The following is a 20,459-nucleotide window of genomic DNA, read 5'->3' on the forward strand; positions in this document are numbered from 1 at the left end:
GAGGAGGAGGAGGAGGTGGTGGTGGTGGTGGTGGTGGTGGAGGAGGAGGAGGAGGAGGAGGAGGAAGTGGCGGTGGAGGGAAGGAGCTGGCAGCATCAGCAACGGCAGCAGGCATATTTGCAAGGAAGCATTTCGGGTCTCGCTCTGCTACTGGGGATTTAAATGTCATTCAAAGCATCCCCAGATCAGCTTACGGCTCCTCTCCGGTTTTCTCCGAAGCGCTGATTTGAGCCCCGAATATTGCATTTCTGCGGCTTATTATCCGACAAAGGTAAGGAGACTGCAAGCGCAAAATGCGCGGCGGCGGCGGCGGCGGCATGGTCACCGGGAGGATAACTTCTCCTTTTTGCCCTGCCCCACGCCACCCCATCTTCTCTTTCCATCCCCTTTTTTCCCCCAGATACAGGTAGTGTATTTAGGCAGGAATCTCTCTCCCCCGCTTGCCCGTGAGGAAGCGCTATTAAAGCGAGAGCCGGAGATGGCCTTTGAAATCAGACCCTTTGCTTGATGTAAAAACTGGACAAGATCTGACTTTGGTACTTTTTTTTACTCTGATGTAAAGAATCTTTAAGACCGTAGCATGCCTAACGCCACCTACGATCTCCGGTCTTTCATTTCTGTCCCCCCCCCCCCCCCACCGCCTTTCTTTCTTTTTTCTCCCCGGAAGAGCAGACAGCCATCTAGCCCCTTCCAAGAAACTCGTCATCATCTGGCATTGCCCCCTCCCCCAAATGCTATAGGCTGAATCCTTTCTAGCCACCGACTGCAAACTCGGACCCCCTCCCTCCCTGGTTTCACACACCATTTGCTATTCTCAAGGAACAAAAAGTCTAGCTCCCCCTCCCCCCATACACACATACACACACATACACGTGTATGCCTTGATTCCCATTTAACCTTTTTCCCTCTTAAGTCCTAATTTGATGTTGCACGTTTCTTTCTTTTAAATTAGGTTGCAAAACTACTGTAGCCTGCAACTCTTGAAACTTCTGGGGTTGCTATAGTGCAACCCATCCATTGTAAAACTCAGAAGGGGAACAAAATGCCGTTTAGCCTCTTGTGCCTTACTCTCTTTTAAATGATGCATTTCTTTCTTCCCCTTTAATTTTTTTTTCCTTCCTTCCTTCCTTCCTTCCCTCTTTCTCTTTTGGCAAGGAAATTTGCACCATCTCCAGCATCAACCACTGCTCCTTTTGATGTTGTGGTACACCGTGCGCATGCGTTCCACATTAGAATTACTGCACTGGCTAGAATAAGTTGGATCTCTTCTTCTCTTCTACTGAAACCCTAAAATCCTATCAAAAGCTAAAGGGATGCTGAGAGTTCGGAAAAAAGGTTGCTTTGGGATTTGGTCGTTGCCCTTTATAATAACAGTGGTTTGTGCACAGAGGTAAGTGATTAAAGATTCTCTTCTATGTTCCCCCCCCAGTCCTTCACTTTGAAATGTATTGTATGCTTCCGTTAAACTGGAGGTGCAAAATGCATTTTGAGGGGGAGAGAGAGACAAAACAGAAAATGTCTCTGTATTGATGTATTTTTCTCTGTCTCTCTTTAGTGCTAATGATCCTAGCAATATGTCCCTAGTAAAAGAGACTGTGGATAGATTGCTGAAAGGCTACGACATTCGACTGAGGCCAGATTTTGGAGGTAATTCGATTGCTTTTGTGGAAGAATCTTGCTGCACACCCAGGCTGCCATGCTCTGGGTTGTGAGTGCCTGTTTCAAACATTGTCAGGGAGCTGCCTCTCTCTAATGCACGGGAATTGTGATTTCTGAAGGTTTCTCCAAGTTAAGTCGATGTTCTCCAATTTTCTTTAACATACAATGCCGTGTGTGCATGTGTGTGTGTGTGTAATTGGCCTCATTGTAGGAATATGTGTTGGCAGGCAGTGTACATTGCTCTCTGTAATTTAAACTTTAATTAGGTTTATTGAGATGTTAATGTCCTAAGTTTATCCAGTGCTCATTCATGAAACTATCTATGCCTGTGGTTACAATGAGTATTTTAAAGTGCAAATACAATGAGTATTTTAAACTGCAAAGTGAATGTACTTGTCACTCAACCAACCATGGACTTTCAGAAACATCTTTCCATGTGCACGTGTCTGCAATGTTTTAAACCTAAATTTAAATTAGAGTCCCTTGGAATACACACCAAGAGAACATTCAGTTAAGAGAATAGTTTGGAATTTAGGATGGGTTGACTTTACGCTTTGCAAGACTCTGTTCACCAGGATGAGTCCACACGGCAAGCAGGAATCAAAGCCCTACTTGCTTTAAAGTCCTCCTAATTTCCTCTAGTTGGTTGGGTCTCCTTCTGTCTGGCCAACTGAAAAGACCCTTCACCCTGTTATTAATGTAGCACACCTATAGGGCAGAAGGTATAAGCATGTGTGCTAGTTACATAAAGCCTTCCTGCTACTGAGAGAGACCCTGGAAGGGGGTAACTAAGACTGAGAAGTCCTTGTGCCCCACCCCTTCTTGAGTCTGAGCTAATCTTCCCTGAAATGAGTTAAATGGCTAAAGATCACAGTGCAGACCGTCTTATGTTGCAGGTCCTCCTGTGGCGGTTGGCATGAACATAGACATTGCCAGCATAGACATGGTGTCAGAAGTCAATATGGTGAGTACTTCAGCTCACTCTCACCCATCTCCACCTTCTATATTTTATTAAGGTCTAGAATATATTACATCCTGTTACAGGGAAGGGGAACCAATGAAAGTTCTGTATTTTTTGCACCTTTTATTTACATTGGCAGCAATGTTTTAGGCCATCCCTTTTCTACCCCCTCCCCAGTATCTGGTGTCCCCCCCCCTCTCTCTCTCTGCCTCTCTCTCTCTCTCTGCCTCTCATATGACTCAGTGCATTGATTTAGGGCTACCTGTGATTCCTGAATATGAAAACTGTGACCAGTGGATTTTAAGGAATAACAATATCTTTGGCTGCATTTTGCATTTCAAATAATATTGAACAATAATAGACATATACGTACACATATTCACACGCAAACCAAGAGTAAATGAATTTGAGAGGCTTCACAAGGACATTTGAAATGCATTCTTTTTTTTTTCAAATGAATGTTTGCCATTTTATTATATTGGGATTGTTTAACTATTATGATTTATAGAGTGTAAAAAGCTGGTCAGATGTATTGACAGTTGTAATATTTAGCAGATACCATTTCAGACATAACAGTTAAAGAGAGTCCTAAGGGAACAATTCTGGCCACTTTTTGCTCATGCAGGATTGCCCCCTGCTGACACAACTGTGCACTGCATCTTGTATTTCTGTAGCATTTTTGTTCACTCTTTGAAATCACGTATGTGATTATTTTAGAATGTTGTTGAGGGGAAAATGAGATTAGAGTTGACTGTTTCAATATTTTATATATGTGTTGCTAGTTTTGAAGTATACAGGATTACCATTGGATATAGAAGTGGAAGAATGAGTGTTTGTGCATTTTGGAATAAAATTCAGCTTGCTTGCGGAGTCAAGCTTTTATTGGAAATTCCAGTTTTTATGGTGACAAAGCAATTTGTAAAGACTGTAAAAAAATAAGAGTGATTTTTGTAGCATGTTCTAGCAGAGACATAGTGCTTTGTTTTTACACAAGCCATTTAAACATAATTTTGGTTACCAGTAGGATGTTAGTTTTCTGAAACAAAAATTATTGAGAAGTTAATATTCTTGCTGATATAGTGAAGACAGCATAAATCTTTTTACAAAGCTTTTCAATTACCAGATTTTTCAAAAAATAAGCAATTTGGCAATGACTAAGGAACTGTGAAACATGCAAGCCTACATACTGGCAAGAAGGCAAAGTCTAATCTAAAGCAAATTAAAATAACATGAACTTTTGTGAAAGCTAAATCAGAGTTAACACAAAATGCTCAATTTGTATTTTTCAAAATATCTATATTTCTAATATTTATTTAGAATACTGACTTGACATTAATGAACACTTTCAGTAACTACTGTGCTGTATTCTAAAGAGTGGAAGAACAATTTTTTTACAAAAAATATACAGCCACTTATTAATAAGTCTTTATAGTACAGATTGTATAAAAGATACATTATCAAATGCATCTCTAAATCCTTGTGCTAATGTTAAATTTTATTCATGCAAGGTCTTTGATGTTCCAAATTATTTCATCTCTACTAGATTCATTTCTTTCGTAAAGTCATTTAGAGTTGAAATATGTCTGTGTGCAAAAAAAAAAAAAGATTCCTTACACTAATTTCAGATTTGGCACAATCTATGGATCATTAAATCCTTTCTTCACAAACAACTCTTTTGCCATGCTGAACTTTTCTCTACTGACTTTATCCATAGTTAAAGGTTATAGTTACACCCACATGTATCATAGTTAAATTGAAGTTGCTGTTAATTCAGATTCAAAGCTACTTTCAGCTCTTAGGTAAGCTTAAACACGAATGCTAATGAATTCTAAAGTGTGATATAAATTCAATGTAAAGAACTTGTGCTTATGTGAGGAAAGGACTGAGGAGAAAAATCATATTTTTACATTAATTACCCTTAATTTCTTACCATGGCTAAGGACAAAATTCAGGGAGAACCTATTGGGTATAGACTATATTGGCTATAGTGAATTTATGCGAATCTAAGAGGTCATACAGAGGCTTGCTTAATATAAGAGTGGTGTTGTTCTTGTATCAAACTTTTTTTTTTCAGGAGCAAGAATAATAGTGGGTGATCTGCTTGATTCACATTTCACTTACAGTATATTTCCTTCGCAGTAATGATAGTATGTTCCTAAACCTTGGCAGTGCTATAATAGAATGTTAAACTTTATAAGGAATAACAACAACAAAACAACAACAACAAATAATAATAATAATAATAATAATAATAATAATAATAATAATAATAATAATAATAATAATAATAATAATAAAGTTGGAAGGGACCTTGGAGGTCTTCTAATCTAACCCCTGCTCAGGCAGGAAACCCTATACCATTTCAGATATAGATTGCCTTCTTATTGGTTGATATCAGTGAACCTTAGCCTATATGACAAAATAGATGTTTTGAAATTTTGGAAGTTACCTCTAGGAATATTTACTTAAAAGTCAGCATCACTTTGACCAATATACTTACTCACCAGTAAATGAATACATTCTTATTTTGTTTTGTATAAAAAGTAGAGGAGTTACCGTAATATAAATCTATGGTTGTTTCTGACAACACCATATAAAGCAATCGACATCTTTACCTGATCCCCCCTTTCTTAAGAAAAAAACCATTGTTTATAAGTTTATAATAATGATTAATCTCTTCCATCACCAGCCCAAACCTCTTAGATAACACAGTAGCCTTCAACCTTTAGGTTATGGGCACATTTCAGGTTTTGTTTTGTTTAAAAAAATGGCTGCCACAGATATGAGCAATCACATATTTTCTATTAAATCTTTTTTACTAAAAAAGATGCAGTAAAATTTCTAAGAAAGGCATACTAGAATGTAGATTTCATTTGATTCCACTGTATTCTACTCTAGCTAAAGAATCAGTGTAGGTGAAAAGCTAATTTCATCAGATCTCCAAGTTCTAAATTCAATTTGTCCAACCAAATTCTCTTCACATGGGAAGATTACTCCTAAATCATTTTCCCTTGAAATGTACAAAAAGATATCACTACATGCCTACACGGTTAGTATATAAAATCATAAATGCATTATAATCTAAACCTATTGATCCAAACTCACACATTCTTAATGACTGATTCCTTCTGGGTCACACCTAAATCCTTTTTAGAGGACCTTGACAAGCATATGCAAGATAATATTCTAGAGGCACCTTTCTGTCCATAGTCAATTGCCAACCACAGCTATAAAGGTTATTTATTATCATTTAATGTTGGCATTAATTTACTGTTTACATAGTCTTGCTCAAAGAAGTTAAGAAGATGCTTCTCATATATATTTGAGCATCTGTGTTCATGCAGAAACATAAATAAACTTTCTATCTCAAGTTATATTGATTGTCAAGGGCATTTAGCGATTATATACAAGAATGTGTTGAAGATACATTTGAAGTAGCATGTAAGTAATTTAGTACAACAAATAGTCATTTCTCCTAAATACAATTGTCAAAAGCAATTATAATATCTTTAGCAGTTGCAATATTTTAACATTGATAACATTCAGTATCAACAAGAATTTCAACAAGTGTAAATTAACTACATTAATTTAAGGTTTTTATTTTTTATGTTATTTTTTGCTAACAACCCACATGTTTTGGTTTTTTCCCAAGAGTATTTTCCCCCCTGGAATAAACCTTTTCTATGTAAAAATGTATGATCTTAAAAAAAAAAACAACTTGGGACAATAATCAAATCTGTTTTTCCATTCTCGCATAGGGGACCTATTTTAATATGTGTATTTTAGATTGAGGTTGTACATTTTGCAAGAGATATCTGAGACATTTTTTACAGGTCTCCGTTGGAATAAAATAGTGTGACCATAAAACCAGAATAAAGCTCATAATTTACAATGTCTGATGGGATCTTCCTGAAAATATATCTTATCTCAGAAATTTCTTAGCAAGTTCATATATTCAGAGAAGTAATACTTAGAAATGCAGGCTTTTTTGACTAGTTTAGGAAAAGGGGGGGGGAGAGAGAGAATTATGTAGAACTGTGGCCAAATGGACTTAATCACTGAATACAAGGGAGGCTGAAGTAGTCTAGATATAGACAGAGCAATTTAGAGCCATTCCTGACCCTTTGCTGTGCTATATTTTCACTTATTGGTATGCTATTTTAAAATATTACTATTGTATCATTAAATTGCTGAGATTTTGAAAAAGAAGAAAAAATAATGCCTTTCGTATTCAAGAATTCTTCATTATCTTTTCTCTCTTCTTTCTAAATATAGATTTTTTTAAGAGGCTACATGTTCTTCTCTATTATGCATGCAAATCCATCTTCGAAGTTTAAGAAAACATTGGGTTAAGTTGCATTGTATGCAAAATAATTCCTTCTCTATTAATTTTGTGGAGGTGGCATTTCACTGCACAAAAAGAGGATTTGTGTTGTCTGAAATAATTCTCATATACTTAAAATGAGGAATTGGTGGCCCAACAGATTGTTGCAACTATTTTCAGCTTCTACTTCAAATGCCAATAATATGCCAAAATAGCTTTGCTTGGTTTCGTGAGAGACTAGGGTTTTTTTACTCTAATTATTGTATATTTTCTTTTAAGGTTACAGTTCCATTCCACTGAATATTTCTTTATTTTATGGTATTTGGGCATATCACATGATGACCAAACTATAAAAAATATATTCTGTTAATTATTAAATGCAATTGTTACATTTTATTTACCTTTGACCAACCAGATTTTAAAAATGGGAGGTTTTAACTTTAAATCCAGCTTCTACCAATTTATTGATACCAATTTATTCATAAAAAGACATTGAGATAGTATTTTGCCAGATATATACAAATACATCCATTAGCTTAATAAATGTATTTTTATTCCAGTTCAGCTCATAGTAATTCATCTGTTTTATAATAAATATGTGGTGCAAATTAGTTTTATTTTTATGAGATACAGATTTAAAGCTAACTATATTAAGAATGAGTTGACTTTCTCACCTGGTCTCTTTTATATGAGTCCTTGAGATTTGGTCATACAAAGCCTTCTAGGTGTTGCTTTCACCAGCTATGAGCTGCAAAACAAAACATGAGATACATCAAATGAAATGAATAAAATAATTGCTTCTGGGCGGAAAAATCACTATTGTTCTACTAGTTCATAGTATCAGCAGACAGAGAATAAAAAGCTCCTTTCATGTGTCCTCATTTTTTCCCCTCTATTTTTTTAACCCTCCCCCCAGCTTTTTTCCATCAAAGATAAACCTGCCTTCTTGTTTTCAAATAACTGGAAGAGGAAATACCTTGAAATTTAAGTTTCCTCTAAGCATTAAATAGGAATAATGGTATATTCAAGGTCAACTTTGCTTTTATCCCACTTAGCATAATATAGCTTGATGATTTCAGATTTTTCCATCTTTACAGAGCATTTTTTGAAATAAACAAGGTAAAACGTATCTATTGTGGACACAGACCTAGGGTTATCATGGAATGAGAGTTATTGTGAGGACTCAGAGTTATCAATTGTCATTTATTAACAATCACAAATCCCATCATTATTATCAGGACTAAATGTATTTTATGATACATAGTGCATGAAGGCAAGTCAATCTTGCAACAGAAATCTGTGCATTTATGTGTGTGTGAATAGAACATAAACAGTGAAGTTAGATTTGAAATATACACACTAATAATTAACTCCCAGAGTCAGTTTCATGTAATGGTTAAGGTACAGTGAGTTCTAGTCCTGCCTTAGTCCTATCTTAGGCACTAAACCAGCTGGTTGACCTTGGACCAATCTCTTCCTGTCAACCCTCAGAAGAAAGCAATGGCACACTGCTTCTGAAATCTTAACAAGTAAACTGCAGAGACTAGTCCAGGGAGTCACCAGGAGTGAAAACAAAGTTGATTTGAAAGCAATCATCATGATTTTATAAACTATAAGTATTGACAAAGCCATTCTTGAGTATTATGTACGACAACACTTAAAGAGTCAGGTTTAGTGAATGTGGTCTACCAAAGCTGATGTTGTGATGAAAGAGAGAGAGAGAGGAGTGAGTTTAAATGTGGAAAGAGAAAGATCTTATTATTGATGGAATGGGACTCACTGCATATTTTGCTTCAATGTTGTTTCTGAAAAGTAATTGAATCAGAATGTTTAATGCTAGAATAATGTGGCATTTGGTTAGAACTATAGTATATAATTTCATACACTATCATATATTATAAAACAGCTGAGTAGTTAATAGGATTACGAATTCTCCTGTGTCAATATAGAGACTAATGGGCTTATTTTAAACGAATCCATAGGCAGCAACTTACTTCCTATTAACTTAACTTGGTTGGCTTCCTGGAAGTGTATTATTACTTGAAAAGTGGAAGCTATGTTTTTACATTGTTACTTTGATAGCATGATTATCCAACATTATTTGTGGGCAGGTTTGTTATGAAACATAAATTAGAACTATTCAGCGAAGGAACCCCAACAATGAATAATACCAGAATAGATTATGAAATATTCTTGCAGGTGGCTTAATCTGGGTTGTGTGAAACTCATTGGCTAGAATCTGCAAATTCTTCTGTCCCAGTTCCTCTTCAAATTCCTGAGATGCCAGGGGAGATTGGAACGCTCACTTTAATGGGGAGTTGTCCCATTCTGCACTTTAATTGGTGAGTGGAGAAATGTCAGCCAGAAAAATAATGACAGTTGGGCTTCTGTCAATCAGTTGATATACAATACAAAGCAAAGAGGCTTTCATACTACTATTTAGTAGGATTTAAGCAATTTTAAAGGACTGTACTTGCTCATTTTTTTATACAGATAGTATGGACCAGTTTGGAGAAATAAGAGCCACTGGATAGAAATTTGGTCTGAAATACGTAGAACTTCACAAAATCCTTCATTTTCATATAGCATTTCAATTCTCTTCTTTTTGTTCTCACAGCTGGATCTTGATTTCATATGCTCAAATATAAATGACTTTTTCCAACGCATGTAGTTTCATTTATCCTCCTCAGAGGGTGATCACTGCCCAGTCACGTGTGTGAGGCAGGTGGCCATGTAAACCATATCTGTTAATAAATCCATGACTTCAGGTAGATAACTAGATAACATTTTTTTCTGGTTGCAAATTTTTCCAGTCCAGGTGAAATGAAGAGCTGTGTTGAATTTGAAACTTCTTACTGTAGCTAAAATGGACTGTGAGAATAACCTTGGGAGAGAGGAAGAGGAGCCACAGTCAGGGCAATGGTTAGACAAGAGATAATCCCAATCCAACAAAGGATTGAGAAAGTGTCTCAGAAGGGACCTCTGCAATTATCTGGAAGATAAAAACAAGGAAGGGGAGAAATGCTTTCAGACTTGCAAGATTCTGTTAACCTTATTTATTTTATTTTATTTTTTTATTTTAATTCCATTTATATCCCGCCCTTGTCCGAAGACTCAGGGCGGCTTACAAGCTTAGCAGTAGTCTTCATTCTATGTATATGCCTGCTTATTAGGGCTTTCACACACACCCCAAGCGGCATTCTTACAAAGCCAGCTTAATTGCCCCCAACAATCTGGGTCCTCATTTTACCTACCTCGGAAGGATGGAAGGCTGAATCAACCTTGAGCCTGGTGGGATGCGAACCTTACAAGTTCTTTTTATTCAATTCAATCATGTCTATTTCTGCAGGATTGCCTGGACATATTCCTGCATTTTTCTTGACATGATTTTTCAGAAGTTGCTGTTGCCTCTTTGCTAGGGCTGAGAGAAAGTGACTGGCCCAAGGACACCCAACTGGCTTTCTGTCTTGGTGGGACTTGAACTCACACTCTCTGAATTTTAAACCTGATGCCATCATCAGTACACCAAACTGGCTCTCTAACCTTACAATACAAGTAGTGGTAGTAATCATGATTTTTGTTTCTTTTTAAATGCACTTTTAAAAAAAAGACACTGAAACAGGAGTGACAGAAGTTGTTTATGTGGGCAAAACAGCATATCTTATTTTAATTTATTAAAATAAAATACAATTACCTGAATCTAAGGTTTAACATTGAAACTAATGAAGCAAATCAAAGGGGGAAAAATTATAGAAAGCAGATGGGGAACTAGAAGGAAGAATTACATGGAGATTCCACATTCTTAAAATACTTTTTAGAGAAGTAGGCAACTTAAGAAGTAATTAGCTTAAGAATATTTCAAGACTCAGAATATGTGTAAGAAGGCCTGGATAACACTTGACCATGAGTGAAAATTATGGGGTTTTTTTTGTTTAGCGGGAATTGTAGTAGGCTGGCTTCAAAACAGCATTGGACCAATTTATGAAAATCATGAGGATTAATGTCTATAGTCTGGAGGACAGCATAACTGCCTTTGAAAACTATCTGCTGGGAGATTAGTGCACTTTCTTGTCTAGTTGTTTGGCCACTGAGAGAAGAGACTGCAAGACAAGATAAGTCAAAGGACATTCCTTAGGTTCTAACTTCTGTTAGTTTACCAGACCTTTTCCACTTTAGGAATTAGAACATGATGTGCTTTAGAAAAGGTATATAATTAACCTTAGAAAAATAGACTATTTAATTTTCCACTGAGTCCAGTAAAGTTGGAAAACAGTGGCACTTGGTGAATCTATTCCAACTTGCTTTGAAAACTATGTGATGTTTCATTTTATTTCTGCTATTTTAAAAATGTAATTCCCACCTTGTAGGCTTCATGTGGATGCACAGTGCAATATGACAAAACAGTAACTACAATGATTTAAAAACTGAATTCTATCTGTTTCAAAATAATTGAAACTGCAAACTTTTCTCAAACCTCTCTTCAAAAACACCTTGAGAAAGATCAGGAAACAAAAATTGAATATAAACACTCTATATATCAAGGACCTCTCTGGGGAAAAAAACAGTTTTAACTTGCTTCCACAAGTTACTGAAGTTCTTTCCGAAGATGCAGACCCCTATGTTGATATCTCTAGGAGGAAGCCTTGATTTCTTAGTGGCCTTTGTTCTCAGGACCTTAGCAGGAATGTTTACAATAAAACCATGAGACCCATAGATGCTGGTTAAATTCTTCTGTCTGTGATAGCATCAGGTATGAAGCTATGTTTTAATTGCCTCCTCACTCCAGAAACTTTTTATTTTTGTCCAGGTCAGACCAGAACTGGTTCTGAGAATTTAATATAGGATAAATCTGAGTTGGAGGTGATTTCCTCCTGCTTAATTATACCTTAACTTCCCCAACGTCCTCTTCATTCAGCAGAGGCAAAGGAAAAGGAGTGTTCTTAAAAACATCATCAACAACAACAGCATTTCCTTCTTCCTCTTCCTTTAGGCAAAGCCATCCAAAGGACCACATTTTGCCTAAGGTTATTCTAAATACCTCTCTTCTTATGTTTGTACTGTGGCATACCATTATACCATTATAACCCCAACTGGGCTTAGATCTTCTGTTGCCAAGCAGTGTCGTCATTAAGTCAGTTGCATCCAATTTTATAACCTTTTTGTTTCTGTCGTTAAGCAAATCTCCATGGTCATTAAATGAATCCATCTTCCCCCATTGACTTTGCTTGTGGAAAGGTCGCAAATGACCATCACACGTGACCGTGGAGGATGCTGCAATGGTCATAAGTCCAAGGACTGGTTGTAAATCACATTTTTCAGCACCGTTGTAACTTTAAATGGTCATTAATTGAAAGGTTGTAAGTCAGGGATTATCTGTATCCAATACTGTCACAATAGTGGAAGAGGGACGATGCAAAAGGAAAACATTCCTGTTTATGATAGGAAAAGCCCTGACAGGTCATGATAAGTGGAACTGATACAGTACACAGAGATAAGTTATTTCTTCTACCGGACAGAATAAATATCCATCATGGCTATTAGCTATTGGTACTCTGATCATTCATTCCTTTATTTGGTTTCCTTTCAAAACCATCTAGGTGCCTGGTCGCCAGCTTATATTATGACAGTCAACCTACTACCAAACTGGATAAACTGTTTTCCTTTCTGTGTTCTGAGTGTTGCAACTTTCACCTTTATCAATAGCTAAAATAGATACAGATATTTCTGAGGGGTCTCTTTTCCTATCCTTAATATAATTTTATATGCTTCCATCATATTTCCTACCTGGTTACTTTAAAAAGTCCAAAACCTTCCAGCTGGAGACAAATCTTTTATTGCTTGGATTCCCCTTTCCATTGTTCTTTCAAAATTTAGTGGTACCAGGAACCTTGATCATATTTTTTTTCAGAGCAGTCCCATACTGGGTCATTGATTTCATTGAGCTGTTCACTATAATCTCTGTTTTTCTTTTTTGAACTGTCATTTCCAGTTTAAACCTATTAGCGCAAAGAACGTGAAATCTAATGTGCATTGTCTCGCACTCTTCTTTTTCCCCCCATTGGGTCATATTTTAATGTTCGTTTCAACTGTTTGAATTATTTTGCAGTTCCTTGTAATTACTTATAAGCACTTGACAACTTGATGTTATCAGTAAATCTGGCTATTGCATAGTGCTGCATTAAATTAGCAGCAAATTAAAAAATGCCATGCACCACACAGCTCATTGAGGGATTCCAATGATTACATTACTGCACTGGGATAACTGTTCATAATTTATGCTCTTTAATCTTCAGTGAAACTTTCCTGTCATTACATTAAGAAGAATTTAGAAGTTTGCACTTTTTTTGTTTGCCATCGTTTGTCTTCATTGCTTAGATTTTTTTGGAAATGTCAGTTCAAGCACAGGAATTTGTGCTACATCTTTTGCAGTAAAAATAGGCACAGAGAATCCATTTAGCTTTGCATTAGTCATATTGCCTCTCTTTTCTATCTAGTAATTCAATGTTTTTTGTAGCCTGTTTCCTGCTATTAATGGGTTTTATTTTTTTAATGGCCAACCTTTTATCATTAGCAATATGAACATTCTCACTAATATAAACCTTCTGTTTGGTTTTTAAAGAGAGGGCAGGGCTCCATGCTTTCATAATTATAGCTGGGGGAAAATGGAAAAAGAACCAGATAGATCACTCGTTCTCAACTTTGTTTTACCAAAGACCCCCTTTAAATACCTTTTGTGGCCACACGGACCATCAAGACTTAACTCAAGATTTAAATCAGGGGTGTCAAACTCAATTTCATTGAGGGCCGCATCAGCATTGCGGTTGCCCTTAGGGGGCCGGGTGGGTATGGCCAGGGTGGGCGTGGCCTACTGGGTGGGCGTGGCTAGAGTGCATATGGCCTACTGGGTGGGCGTGGCCAGCTCTACATCATTCGCATCAAGGGTGCCTATGGGGGCCTGGGCAGGATTGGGACAGATCTGAGGGTCTCTAGCAGAAGGAGGGTCTCTGGGCCAGGACCAAGGCAGTGGGGGCCATTCCCTCACTGTTTCCAGGATGGCTTCGCGGGCCGCATGAAACCACTTTGCGGGCCGGATCCGGCCCCCGGGCCTTGTGTTTGACATGTCTGATTTAAATCATAACACCATGATGGTGTTGTGGTGGCGCAGTGGTTAGAATGCAGTATTGCAGGCTAACTCACTGCTCACTCCAGGAGTTCGATTCTGAGAGCCTCAAGGTTGACTCAGCCCTCCATCCTTCCGAGGTCGGTAAAGTGAGGACCCAGATTGTTGGGGGCATGCTGATTCTGTAAACTGCTTAAAGAGGGCTGCAAAGCACTGTGAAACGGTATATAAGTTTAAGTGCTATGGCTATTGCTATTTCTTCAAGCCTCTGCGGACCCCCTGTGATGACATCATGGCCCCCCAAGGTGTCCGTGGACCACAGGTTGAGAACCACTGGGGTAGATTATTCAGAATTAGAATCTTGAAGGTCAGGCTGGAGGCACCACAATTAACTTTAGTTCAATTTCAAAACCAGATATTGCTGATGAATTGTCCTAATTCTGAGAAGATACGATGGAATCATAGTAAATACAAGAATAAGGGTATCATTTACATTTAATTACGATCGAGGGTGGGGATACATGTTGCGATCCATGTCTAAGACTTCATAGCATGAAGTGTCAAGAGCTACTATAGATTATAGCAAACATAGGCAAAGTCTACAAATAAGGTGATAGATAGATAGATAGATAGATAGATAGATAGATAGATAGATAGATAGATGTGTGTGTGTGTGTGTGTGTGTGTGTGTGTGTGTGTATGTATATATATATATATATATATATATATATATGTATATATATATATATATATATATATATATATATATATATATATATATATATATATATATATATATGCATCTTTGGTTATTCGGGTTTTTCCCCGCGTAGAACTAAAGGTGTAGGGGCGACGTTTCGACGGAATCCCATCCGTCATCATCAGGCTGGTGGCTTCTGCTTCCTTCTTCTGTATATATATACATACTTTAATTTAGGAATTTCTATACAAACCTGCTTGTAAATTCTGCTTTTCTGTTCTCTCATTCTCACACTTCAGTTGTAATAATATATTGAGGCAGGAAAATGAAATGACACTTGAGGTGCAGGCATCAGTAATGTTTATGTGTACAGATGTACCTTCCTGTTGTATAACATACATCGGTTTTGTGCTGTATCTTTCTGGGAAAGAAAAGAGCTCAGCATGTATAGCAATTGCTTGAAAAAAAGGTTCTCCAAAACATTCTGCAGTCTTTCAATGTATTTCTAAGATTGTAGTGAGACAAAATAAGAAACTATAGTAATAAACAATGCCCACACTTTCTTCAAACAATGCATACCTATGCTTTGAAGGTCGCAGCAAATAATTTGGATTAAATTTTAAGATTGATTTTGCATGCATCATGATAAAAGGGGGAAAGGGAGAAATGCAGTTAAATGAAAGCAAACATTCTTCAATGAAATTAGCTGTAATTGATACTGAATGTAGTAATATTCACTATCCCTTTATTCGGAACTCCTTCATTTTAATACATTGAGGGCAAACAGCGCATAAATCCTTTTTTGGATATGTGTTGCATATACAACATAATCCCATTGGCATAATCTAAATTGCACTATGAGGCTGCAAACCAGATAATGTTTACAGCACTTAATAGGGCCATCAGATTGCTCTGGCTAATCTTTTAGGTGAGGTACTTGATTTCAGGTTCTTGTAGAAAAGTCTTCCACAACTTGTTTCCTTATTGGACTTCAACTTTTGAAATTCTAATGCCTATGCTCACTGGGAATATTAGGAGTTGGTTTAATGTATTTGACAAGTACAAGTTGGGAAAACTCCTCCTTACACTCCTCAACATATGATTGGAACTGCCATAACACCCATGTTCCCACAACATAGTATTAGATTTAAACACAAGTTAATGTTATGGTAACTCAGTTTTGGGGATCAAACCTCACTGAAAATAACATTCTACAGGCTCTTTTAAATTTTTTGCTTCTGTCGATGGTTTAAATTAGCTATCAAGACCACTTGTAAAATATCCTTGAATCTGATAAGACAACATTTTAACTAAGGATTATGGTGTGCTAAACTACTCTGGCAAGAAAATAATTGGTTTTGGATTATGAACAGGTTCGTGCTACCTCATTTATAATTAGATGTTCTTGGCACATCTTCTGAAAAGCAATGGGAGAAGCAGAAATGGGTAGCTTATTGTTGCAAGGCATACCGGTCAGATTCTTCACATGGAATGAGAATTCTCACACCTATGTTCAGTGTTTGTTACTATGGTCCATTTCCTAGGAGACCTGTGTTAAATAACCTTGTGTCTTGTATTAACATTGAAAACAGAATGAATATTGCGTAATTTTGAGCATTAATAGAGTCTACCCTCCCTGCAGGGTAAGTGGACAGTTGGATAATTTTAGGAAAAGTATGAAAAATCCCAGAAGAAGTGTCATCTTCTTCTTGATATTCTGGTTTAGCCAAGTAATTTTCAGAGTGATATATTAACATCCTTTCCCAATTAGTAATATATAATTAGATTTTTAGATAATTAATTTTTTGCTGGTTATTGAAAGCTCATTGCTAATTTTGTAAGTGGTCTATTTAAATTACCATTCAACCCAAGCTAGGCCATGTGGTGATGATGAAGAAAAAAATAAAATAAATTCAATAAGTCAACTTGATAGCAGAATTATAATTAACAACTCCCCCCCCAAAGCAGAAATTAATTACCATAGAAAACTAAAAGGAAGAAAAGTATTTCATTTTGCAATAAAGGTAATTTCATAGTTGGGATCTCACTACAAAGGAGGCACTTCTCTGCTATACACACTAATCTAAACTGCCTTGACATTTTAAAAAATAAAACTGAACAATTAGAGAAAACTATAAATTACAGGACAACTTGCATGGGTAAAGATCACTTTTGGATAGCCTGACTTCCAAATTGGTAAAGCCTTTTCGATTAAACACTTCTGCTGCAATAGAATGCAGAATGAAAGCTAATAGAGTTCATGTAGGTTTGATATATAACATTTTCTGGAAAACTCATACTTGAAAGCAATTTTGATACAGTATTTATACAGGCATGGCTTGTAAACCCCTTTCAAGGACAGCATAAGGTGAAGCAGATTTCAGTTACCTAAAGAGGAAATGACTAAAACATGAATTATTGAGGCTAGGAAAGCCTTTTCTAACCAGTACTACACAGCTGTCAAAGTTAGGAAAAGTACTTCTGTTACAGCAATCATCTTTAAAAAAATTATTGAATTTCTGCAGATGAAATCCTTCCAAAATAATATGATCCTGTACACAAATATCTTTCTCCCGATGGTTAATCATAAGAATCTTTCTGTCTTCTATGGACTGTGCCTTCACTACATCCATCTTTTGAAACTCACATCAGTTTAAATTTTCCCACTTCTATTTTATCATTTGGGGGGAAAAAGAGAAATATATCTTAATATTTTTGCAATGAATCATCAAATATGCTCCACTGCTCCTTGGTGGAGCAGTGGGCTAATGCCTCCTTAAGTAACACCAGCTGCCTGCAATTAGTGCAGGTTCGCATCCCACCAGGCTCAAGGTTGACTCAGCCTTCCATCCTTCCGAGGTAGGTAAAATGAGGACACAGATTGTTGGGGGCAATTAAGCTGACTTTGTAATAATGCCGCTTGGGGTGTGTGTGAAAGCCCTAATAAGCAGGCATATACATAGAATGAAGGCTACTGCTAAGCTTGTAAGCCGCCCTGAGTCTTCGGAGAAGGGCGGGATATAAATGGAATTTAAAAAATAAATAAAAAATATATATGAAAACTTCTCCAAATGCTTCAAGCTGGCATGGCCAATGTATTATTTTTACAATCCTTCCTGTTTTTTTTCTTCCTCTAGGATATTTTAACTGATATACAATACATACATACATATATACATACTGTTGCTTCAGTATGAAACAGTTGAAATTTATTTCAACTGGAATAACAAGGTTTTTTAAAATCTGTCAGTCGTTTCACATTTTAAAAGAAGCATGAAAGAAACCTAGATAACATTTCACTTCTATTTTGACATCTGATCTATGACAGGCAGTAAAGAGAATATACTATATTAAATAGGTTTTTCCTTCAAGTTGTTCTGATTTATGTATCTCATTGCTGCTATGCATTAAAATACTTTAATATAGATTAGAAGTTTAGCATGTGACTGAAGGAAGAAAGATCTACCAAAAGCAATGCCAGTTTTTTTTACCGACGCGGGGACTCAATTAAAAGCTTCGTTACATTAGAGGTTTTTTGTTTGTTGTTTTTATTGTCTGTATTAGTGTATCTGTGTACATACTACTTAACAGAGAAGGGGAAGCACAGGTCCCTAATGAACTGAGATATAGTATAAACAAAAAACATGGAAACCAATTAATGGAAGAAAGAAAAGAAAAGGTTAGCAAGGAAAAAGTATACAACTTTTTCAATCGCTAATAATGAGGAATATAGATTTGGGAATAAACCAAATGGGGAAAATATAATTGAAGAGAAATCACTAATGCCATTAGTTACATAGATCGAATATTTTACAAACTGCAGAGTCTGGACTCATGCCACATGTACTGTATATACATGCATGTCAGGGAACTCTTCCTCACATTTACTGGTAATTGTAAGCAGCATCTCCATGCTGTTATCCTCACCATGCTTTTCTTTGAAGTCACCAATGGCAGAGAAGCTAAAACAGCAATTAGTCAACACCCTGCTCCTTCCCTTCGCTTTTTCTTCTCGCAGCTAGCTTCCTTTTAGGACAAGGAACAAAACATATTTTTTAAACAACCGTCACAATGCGAGCTTGCAGCAAAGCGATTTTTTTAAATGGAACTAGGGGAGAATTATATACCAAAGTGTGCCTTTCCACTGGCAAAAGGGTAGAATCTGATTACTTTGGGGACAGCATCAGGGATAGGTTCTTGCCTGTAGCCCCAGGAGAAATGCTGCAAAAGTGTCACGCAATGGCCTTAAGGAGTTTGGCTTCCCAAGCTGCATGGTTGTCCCACAGCATTGTGAGAACACAAAAGGTGAAACAGGGCTTAGATAGGCACAGCCTTCACCTGTGGAGAGGTTTAAGGACCTGACTTAAAGAGTCAGACTTCCTCTTCCTGTTCATCAATCTGAGAAGTGAGAAGGAATTTGGTAGGATGTTAAAACCAAAAGAAAAAAGAAAAATGGACTGTGCAGGGTGTCTTTGTATGTGGTGGGGCAGGCAAAGGCATCTTCCCCACTGTGTGAGAAATATATTGAGAGCTAAACTTTCCAAAGCTATGCCATTAATTAACTGCTACATGGCAGTAGACACAAGATACACAGAGCAAGTTTCCACTTAAATGTGGAAAAGGTGGGAAAAAGAAACACCGGATTTAAACTTTGGAGGGTAGAAGATGGGACTTCATCCTAATTACTGCAGAGGAAAACCAAGTGACTTGTGACCTCATTCTGATGCATGATATAGTTACTAGCTGTCTCAGTTTGAGCAGTTGGGTAAATTCTGCCAAGTCTGAGCCAGCCAAAGTGACAACCTAAGTCACAATTGCTTATATCTCTAGTACATTTGCTTATTCAAAACACAATTCTGTATTGCTTTTAAGGTAAACTTTTGAATGTAAAAACATTTTGAATGTATTCAGTTATCTTTAGATGGCCTCCTCTCCCCCATCCCCTGCTATTTGTAGATTGCTTCACAGATTTGTTTTGCCATGAGATACTAGTCATACTTCAATGTCATTATGCTGAAATATGTTCTTCAAGACATATGGATGAAGGCTCGGTTATGAAATTCAGCACTTAATCTGTCATTTAGCATATATAAATATGCAATAAGCAAATTAAAAATAAAAATTTCAGTAAAGGTTTTTCCATGTGACACACAAAAAAATTGAAGTGCAACATTTCATGTTGATGAACCTCTTATTAAGATTGACTTTTGAGAACAGAATATATCCACACTTGACATTTTGGCATGGAGGCATCTATTTAGTGGTATAGAATGACTAGTATGATTATATTTTAGCTCTATTTCTTAAAAAAAAATCCCAGAAAAAGCAGGGACTAGCATTTTTTAATAAAAACTAAAGTTTGAATCCCTGTTGGGAATGTTTAAAGCAGCTGCTTCTTTTTATGAGCTTGTTTTGTTACTCTCTGTACCTGATATATGATCCTATGAGCCAGACACATTTAATTTAAGATATTCCCGACAAGGGTTATATGGCCACCCACAAATTCTCCATTTCACATTTTACCCTTCAGATCTGACCTCTGTACAGCACTAATAGTAACATAACTTTGGAATTGGAATGGACATCTAGCTGTAAAGAAGACTGCTTCTTTTGCAGTGTTCACCTTGCATTTTCCAACATGTTTAGGACTAGCAGGTGATTTTATGTGGAAATCAAAGCATCTTTTCAGATGTAC

At 36.7% G+C, this 20,459-nt stretch overlaps 1 protein-coding gene across 3 annotated transcripts in view; it reads left to right on the plus strand.

Moving 5' to 3' along the window:
- Positions 1-1,313: 1,313 nt before the first annotated feature.
- Positions 1,314-20,459, plus strand: part of GABRB2 (gamma-aminobutyric acid type A receptor subunit beta2) — a gene marked incomplete at both ends in the record, with an annotated part of 116,000 nt that continues 96,854 nt past the window's right edge. For all 3 annotated transcript variants that reach the window (XM_083351328.1, XM_083351329.1, XM_083351330.1), the window contains 3 exons: positions 1,314-1,390; positions 1,556-1,647; positions 2,556-2,623. In XM_083351328.1, the coding sequence (XP_083207454.1) occupies positions 1,314-1,390; positions 1,556-1,647; positions 2,556-2,623 (237 nt within the window). The remainder of the gene's footprint in view (positions 1,391-1,555; positions 1,648-2,555; positions 2,624-20,459) is intronic.

The sequence above is a fragment of the Vipera ursinii genome (genome assembly GCF_947247035.1).
Source record: "Vipera ursinii genome assembly, chromosome: 2".
In the NCBI taxonomy this organism is placed as follows: Eukaryota; Metazoa; Chordata; class Lepidosauria; order Squamata; family Viperidae; genus Vipera; species Vipera ursinii.